Source organism: Parasteatoda tepidariorum, chromosome X1 (genome assembly GCF_043381705.1).
Source record: "Parasteatoda tepidariorum isolate YZ-2023 chromosome X1, CAS_Ptep_4.0, whole genome shotgun sequence".
Taxonomy (NCBI): Eukaryota; Metazoa; Arthropoda; class Arachnida; order Araneae; family Theridiidae; genus Parasteatoda; species Parasteatoda tepidariorum.
Window position 1 is genome coordinate 71,520,854 of NC_092214.1, and position 8,695 is coordinate 71,529,548.

At 27.9% G+C, this 8,695-nt stretch overlaps 1 protein-coding gene across 2 annotated transcripts in view; it reads left to right on the forward strand.

Moving 5' to 3' along the window:
- The window catches only part of LOC107436806 (guanylate cyclase 1 soluble subunit alpha 2), a 465,049-nt gene that overhangs the window by 420,765 nt on the left and 35,589 nt on the right, over positions 1–8,695 (forward strand). For both annotated transcript variants that reach the window (XM_071187935.1, XM_043040687.2), the window contains exon 8: positions 7,369–7,535. In XM_071187935.1, the coding sequence (XP_071044036.1) occupies positions 7,369–7,535 (167 nt within the window). The remainder of the gene's footprint in view (positions 1–7,368; positions 7,536–8,695) is intronic.

Here is an 8,695-nt window from a genome sequence, read left to right on the forward strand (position 1 = left end):
TTTTTTTTAAGCTGTTGTTTGTTATTTTTCTACTTATTATTTTCCCCCCCTTTTTTCATATATCTATTATTTTTCTTTGTTTTATTCTTCATTTTGAACATATATATATATATATATATATATATTCCATTTTTTATCAAAAATTCATTTTTATAGAATCTGTCTAAGTCAAATTAATATTTAATAGGTAGCTGAAAATAGGATACAAGACAAGGGGGAGAATGTAAAAAGATTCTCTCATTCTCCAAAAATTGCTACCATTATAGGATAAAAATAAAATATTTATTAAGAATTGTTAGTTAGTTGCTTTATTTGCTCTCATGGATTTAACAGATTTGTTTTCTTTCGAAAAATATTTTTCGTGTTTTTTTAACATTCTGAATTTAGTTGATGGGTCGTGAATCTAAGTTGAAACACAATTTCATTCTACAATGAAATTGAAATTATTTGCTATTAGGTTAAAATCAAGGAACATAAATTAATATTTTGGAGAAGTTTAAACTATTTAATAAAAAACTCTATTTTTCCTGCTTGGACACTCAATAGCTTGAAGAACAGTATCAAAACTAATAATGAGCTATTTTATCATAAGTTTAAAACGAATTGTTTCACAGAATAATAGTACTTCTTATTGAAGTAAATTTTTTTTGACAAAAATAATTTTTAATAACTCAGAATTTTACTCTCTATTTAATTTGATAATGAACAAAAAATCATTGAAATACAATGCATTGAAAATTTAACCTCGCGTTAAGTTAAGTAAATTTAAATGTTAGCCAAAAAATAAAATTTGAGGAATTTAATTAAAGAGTTCCCGGGAAATTTTAACTCTAGAAAGACTGAACAACGCTGTATACCTAGAAAGAATGAAAGTATCAGTCTGGCTCTTTCTAGACTGTTTGTGTCTAGATCACATAGACATCCAAAATTTTAAAATTATTTAATAAGAAATTTATTTAATATGAAATGCATTAGAGGCTTTCTCATCAAAATTCTGTGGTATTTTCTCTCTGATTTGACGTAAAATATTTGATTAAATGGAACACTAACTTTCCAGTTACACTTAAATATTATAGTTTCTTATATAATTGTATTCCTTTTCTCGATCAATAATAATTGAAGATTTGTTGAAATACTCTTGTTTTATGAAAAGAAAATGGTGTTATTTATACCCAAATCTACCTGGGGTTATGAGGTACCTACCAAAATACCTTAGGGGCCCCCCTGGACCCTTCTGTTATTCTAGTTATAAGGGTTTTAAATATACGTTTCTGTAAGATTAACATATGAATGATTAAATAGGAGAAAAAATTAAATAATATTATGAAAAGTGAGAAATACTCTATACTTCCAGTAAGTTATTTTTTGAATTACAGAGCAATAAAAGTAGAGAGGGGTGAAAGTGGCCCAAGTAGTCTTTCTAGTGTTAATTAAAAGAATAAGATTTTTTAAATGAATATTCACTTTTCAGCTTTGCACTTAGCTTTGACTTTACGAGTGTTGTACCTGAGCTGTCATCAATCAATGTAAATATTACCCTAAATAACTCGATTGGGAGAAAAAAAACTAACTTGTATAAAGCTTTAACACGTTGAATGCCATGGGGGACACCGGTGACCGCCACTGAGTTTGTTCGTAACGCCATGGGGGTCACCGGTGACTGGTGAAGTCAAGATTATCAGAAATACATAATCCGAGAAAATTTTGATTGCACGAATGATTACAAAAATTAACTGTTATTGTAAGTAATATTTCATCAAAATATGCAACGCATACTGAGAAAATCATTTTGACCAGACAGACAACTCATGTGAAATTAGCGTGGCATTCAACGTGTTAAAGTATGCCAAAGGTATTTCTCTGACCGTCTTTGGTAATACACTTCACTTAAAGTCGCTATCGTCCTCAATATTAACCTATAATACGGTGCCATTTGGTTCAATTTAACCATGTATCGATTCAGCCATATATTGTATTGTGTGTTCAAGTTTAAGAAGTACGGTAATAATGTTCAAATAAACCCTATTTTAAAGCAACTGTTAACGATATTATTAGTTAACAAGCTCCGAATTTTTTAACGAATTTTCTTATGCTTTAAAATTTAGTTTTGTTTCAAAAATGCTTCGTATGGCAAAAATTTTTTTTTAGGAATGTTAAGTGTGGAGATTTTAGTGCCCAATTTTCAATTTTCAATTCAAAAGGCAATACATTTTTAAATTGTGCTCGAATAGTTTTCAATTTTGCCACTAGATGGCTCTGGATATAAAAAAAACTACGTTGACAACCTGCCGAGAACCAAAGTAAAACCTCTGCAACTTTTCAACAATCTAAGTGAAACCCCTACGACCTTTCGATAAAGTAAGAAAAAACCCCACATATTGTCGATAACCTAAGAAAAAAACCCACAACCTGTCGACAGCTTAAGTGAATCCCTGCAACCTGCCGTCGGAATAAATAAAACTGCTTTGTCGACGACAGTATGACTTATTCTGAGAAAAAGTATATAAGCTTGACAGTGGTACTGTGAAAATGTACTGACGAGCATTCGGTCAATAATTTCGTTGTTATGTTGGCTAGCATGTGCTAGTTTCTACACAAAAATCAATTTCAAAAATTCAAACTACTTTTTTTTTATTGTAAGAATGTAACAGACGGCGCATTTATTTTAAATTGCTTTTTTTAATATGTGTTCAACAGGAATCAGTCATGCCATTTAATGGACACCCTACATGCTTTCAATTAAATTCTTTAATCTTAATAATCTAGTTACTTAAAATAAATGATTTATTATAAAAGTCTGTACAAACTCAGAGTTTTTATGTTTTTTTTAAATTACCTTAACAACAGTTCAACATCGTGGAACTTTCTGTGACATTAGTGCGTAGATATTTTTTGCGCATAACATATATGTTGGTTATGAACAAAACATTAATTTTTTCTGTGGCTGCTGCCTGAATAAACAAACGAAACAAAAAATTCCGAACTGATGTAAGAAACAATTCTTTTCTGTCATTATCAAGATATTCGGAATTCTTTCATTAAGATTAATTTATGAACGTATGGAAATTATTTTGGTATTTATATAAAAAAAATTTTTTTTATTTTTTTATGTTTTGTTTCTGTCAAATGCTAGACTTTTTTCACCTATTCCACTGAATTCTTGCTTTTTTAAACAAAGTAATACTCTTTCATTTTTTTAATATTGTGATAGCTCTTTTTTGAAATAAAGCTAAAGAAAAACTGGTATTTTGTCATTAATAACAATGTGCAGTAACTTTTACTTCGATGCTTTTTAATAATTTTGCTTTTTGAAATTTCTAATAAGCCTGTATTTTCAAGTAAGATGACTAAAAAATCTCGAAATATTGGAATGCCTCGCGTAATAGATGTTTAATAAAATAAGCGTATAAAATTTAAATAAAAAGACACATGCTTAATAATATTTCAAAATACTTTAAATTATGAGAATGATTTTCCATATCTTTGCTTTCTGTAGAACATGGAACGATTTAAAACTTCATACTTAGAGTAGAGTGCGGAAAACAAATAAACAAAACACCCTGAATAACTTCTGATCTAATAATAGGATTTTCATAAACTCAATGGGTTGAAGGAGTGACCTCAGATATGCTAATTGATTTGTGAAGACGATGTTTTGAGCTACAAAATCAGACACACAAACGTACTTTGTCTCAATAAACATTTTCGACAGATTATGATTTCTGTCCTCCGAAATATAGGAAATAGCCCCAATCAGGAAAATATGGTTCCGAACTTGGACATGAGAATGGTCGTAGTTTATTCAATGTAAATTTTACTTTTTCCGTATTTTGTCATGAATTCCGTATTTTGTCTCGAGAAATTTATAGGAGAATAAAAAAAATATTACAATTGTGAACTTCATTTATCGAATGATTTTTATTATTATTAATATTTAATTATTTTTCATTACTTTTAAGAATTGTTTATTTTTTTATTATTTTTCAATAATAGTAAAAAAAAAATTGAATTGCATGGGATACAAATTTTTACATCACTTTATACATAATATTTTATGTATGTTAAAATTATCATATATGTACAATTTTCTTATAAGTATCGCGAAATACAAAATTTGAACAAAGTATATGACTTCCTTAAAATTTGATTTCTCCGGAGCTATTCGACCGATTTCGTTCAAATTTTGTATTTTGACATATAAAATGACATTCTTCCAAATGATGCAAAGTTCTGTATACCTTGCAATTCGAAATAAATTTTTTCAACCATTATTAAATAAAATAATAATTAATAATAAATAATTATTGAAAATTATTTTTACATGGAACTATCTTTTGGGTGAACGAATTCCGTAATTGTGGACAAAAATTTTCGAGATATCTCGAAATACCGAGAAAGTAAAATTACCATTAAGAAAAGCAAATTTCGATCGCTCTCGTCTATTGAGACCTTATTTCTTTGTTTACGACTATCTCCTATATTTTGGGGAACAGGAATCATAATCCGCATAAAAGAGGTATGTTTATTCAGTGAAAGCATGTTTGCCTGATTTCTTAATATAAATAACGTAAGCTAAGTAATGCCCTCTCGAACCATTGAGATGGAGTCCTAGAACATAAAGATCCGATCATTAGATCAAGAGTTATTCAGGGTGGTCCTTTTTTTGGCTCACTGTATATATGATAATAGCGTTGGAAAATTTTTTATAAAACATCTTTGTTTCTTAGTATTTTGAAAAAAGATTAATCTAAGTATTCAAATGTAACACGAAAACGAATTTTTGAAATTAGCTTAAAAACGAATTTTTCACGAATTTATCGGAAAAACTGATCCTTTGTGAAACGATTACGTGAGAATGGATGACATATTTTATATTCAGAATAATTTTCTTTCTTAAAACTATATTGAAATTTTTTTAATTCTACTGATGATAGACATATATTGGCCTATTTTAACATTTAAATTCCAATGCTAATGACCTTATCTTATTTTATTCACATTCTTAAAATTTCACAATAAAACAAATAAAAACAAATTTAAAATATTCCAGTTTCAGATGCAATATTCTTAAGTATTAGTTCAAATTCTAAAATGTATAAAAGAAAAAGTAATTTTTAATCTTTTCATTTTCAATTTTTCCATTTCAATAATTTATGCATCATTTTTTTGAAAATTAAATGTAGTGTACTAGTAGTTGATTTGCATTTTTGGTCATCTTGAATGATATGTTATTGTTTTTGTGCGTCTGTTCTTCTGATGTAATTTTATTAAGTTGAGTCTCATTTTGCATTTATTTAGAATTAAATAACAGCAACTTCCTTCAAGGTAAAGCTTTTAGCGATTTTTAACAAAATCAAAAAAAAAAAAATTCTTCAAAAGGACAAAACTAGTACCCGATTTAACACTTTTCTTAGGTTTCACAAAATTATAAGTGGATTTTTCATAATTTCATAAACCAGGACATTTTACAAAAATAATGAATTGTCCTCTTTTTTTCTTTACAACCCCGAATGATGACACAATGTAATTTGACACCATCGCACTCGCTCGCTTGCCATTTGGCATTGAAACGTGACTATTATAATTATGCAGGTGGTTGTGGTATCATTTACTTTCATAAAATATCACAATTTTGCTTTCTTTAAAATGCTTTTTCCTTTTAATGATACTTAAAAAAAACATTTAAACTTATCTTAAAAGAAAGTTATAAATTTCTCCGTCAAATTATTTCTTTCAATTATTTAAACTAATGCAACTAAAAAGTAATTACCGAAGTTCTTTCGACTTTTGAGAAAAAAGTAGATTTTGCACAATTTCTGTTTTTACAGTCGGATACAAAATAGTAATAGATACGTTTTTGTTGAATTTGAAGCAAATTTAAGGAACCAGAAATTCTTTGCTAATGATATATTTCAATGTTTAATTTAAAATAAATTTTAGAAAAACAGTAATAAAAGAAATATATTATTTTAGAAAATTAATTTCAAAAAACTCGAAGTAAAGATCGAGCAATCTACTGGTAGTTTTATAAAATATAGTTTTCTGATCTTTATTATCCGACAATCAAATAAATTTCCCAATTTTACATATTTTACCTATTGAAGTTTAATTGAGCTTTAACTTAAAAGTATTCACATTAGCGATTTCAAATTAATATTTACTCGAGGAAAAAAATTTAAATTACCTTTGAAATCTAACGAATCAGAGTCAAGTAAAGCAGATATGCAAAACACCGAATTACATTCGATTGCGGAAGCAAATAGTAAGGGTTAAAAGACGATCATCAAGCCAGTATATAACCAAACAGGTTTCGATGTTCGTTGGAGATTCCCATGAATCTTGATTTTTGCATTTAATTCACTATTTGCTGAAGAAATTTAAACAAAAAGTTTAAGCGAGGTCTTTAATGAAGACCCTGGGAAGGAACATTTTTTAACAAAATAAGTTTTATATTTCTGCAATCAAAGCTATTAATTTAGTATCCAACAGTTTTTTGAAAATAATCATTGAAAATGATAACGTAAGAATAACGTAACTACATTAAAGCGTCGCTAGTGTGCGACGCTTTAATGTAGCAAAATAATCAAATCATAAACTTATTTTACACTACATTATTAAAAAGCATTTTCGAATGCTTATTATCCTCGATACAACTGAGAGAATGCTTTTAAGGTACAAAAGCATTGAAATTTGTTTATTAAATTATTTTTTTATAATATGTCTGTGTAAGAGCAATTATCTTCAATCTTTTTTAACCAATAGTTCAATGCGCATTTTTTAATTTTAAATCGTTAATATAACAATTAATTCCTAAAATTTCCATTTTTTCTAAAATCCATTAAAAGAAAAATTTAATATAGCATATAACTGTTTATAAAACACATGATTTTTTGCTTCAGTGTTTCCGAGTTTATTTTTCATACGGAATATTAATCTTAAAAAAATGAAACTAGTGTTTTAACTCTTACAGAAAAGTTTTAATAAATATATCTATCATACTTTACAATGAAAGTTAAGTCTCAAATAAATTTCTTTTTTCCTTTTTATACTATTATAACAATTTATATATAACGTAAAATGCTCACCAAATCACAATTCATCCAAGTAAACAAGACACAGTAAAATTATACTTCTTATATCTTATCTTTGTTGTCAATTTCATAAAACTCATACCCAATTTACATTCGCACATAAATTTGGCATCGTTTCAAAAATATATAAACCTATCAATGTAAGACATTTAAATAACCCTGTCGTAAGGAGATATTTACAAAAGTTGAATTTAGTAGTGTATATAAAAATGATTTTTATGATTGCACACTATATAATCGTTAAGCTAAAGATACTTTTTTGCTTTTATTATCTTAGGTGAATCAGTAAAAGCCGAACAAAGAGAAAATGTGACAATGCTTTTTTCTGACATTGTTGGTTTTACGTCTATATGCTCTACTGCCACACCACTAATGGTTATCGATCTACTAAACAATCTTTATACTCGTTTTGATAACTTTTGTGGGGAGCTTGATGTTTACAAGGTAAGTACCCATTCAAGTCATTTACTTATGTCCTTAGACTTCCTCTTAAGCACGTACCATCATCGACTCATAACATTCGGTTTCAAAAAAGACAATAGCTTTTCTTATCTTTAATAAATAAACAATATAGACTGATATATCGTTATGCTTGAAAAAGTGCAGAACTTTAACTACAGAAGTGAAAGTTGAATGTGTATTTTAATGTTGAATTTTATTTGAAGTAATATTTAGATTAATCATACCATGTTTATATTGGGTGAATTTCACGGGTTGCTGACTGTTATTCATAAAACAGAACATATATTGTTACATGCTACACAAAATATCGATGTTTTAAAAGCTTTTTGTCCCTGATTTATTATGTTTTTTTAACTGAAATTAACGGTGCAATTTAATTTCCAGAATACTTTTTTTTGAATAATTAAAAATAAGGCATGAGTCAGACATACAGATTAAATTAATGCAATTATTTGCCCTGTTTTTAGCTATCTTTTAATAAAGTGTTTTCAACAACTGTACCATTAAATTCAACTAATAAAAATACACTAAATTAAGAACAAAAATCTTACATTATATATATATATATGTCACGGCGAAAGACCGAAATCGGTGGTTGTTGACTTTCACCGGTGAATGTCGACAAACACCAAATACGTCGGCGAAAGATCGAATATTTCATTACATTCTTGTACATTCAGACCCTCACCGGTGTATGTCGACAATCACAGATATGCTTTGGTGAATGTCCGAAATATTTATCACATTCGATTTGATATGAATTTATTCGTGGATATAATTACATTTATTCGATATTTTAACCTTACACTGATGTTTTTTTAACGATAAGTGCCACTGCCCGGTATATATTTGCCTGGTATACCCTACACATATATTTTTTTAAGTTAAGTGCCACTAACCGGTACACCCTAAACTGATGTTTTTTTAAGGTTAAGTGCCACTGCCCGGTATACCCAACACTGATGTTTTTTTACGGTTTAGTGCCATTGCCCGGTATATATTTGCCCGATTCTCCAAACACTGATGTTTCTTCTAATCTATCGTCAGTAAGTATTAAAATATAGAATAAATATAAATATATCAAATAAATATAATAATATTAACGAATAAATTAATATAAAATTGGATATAACAAATATTTC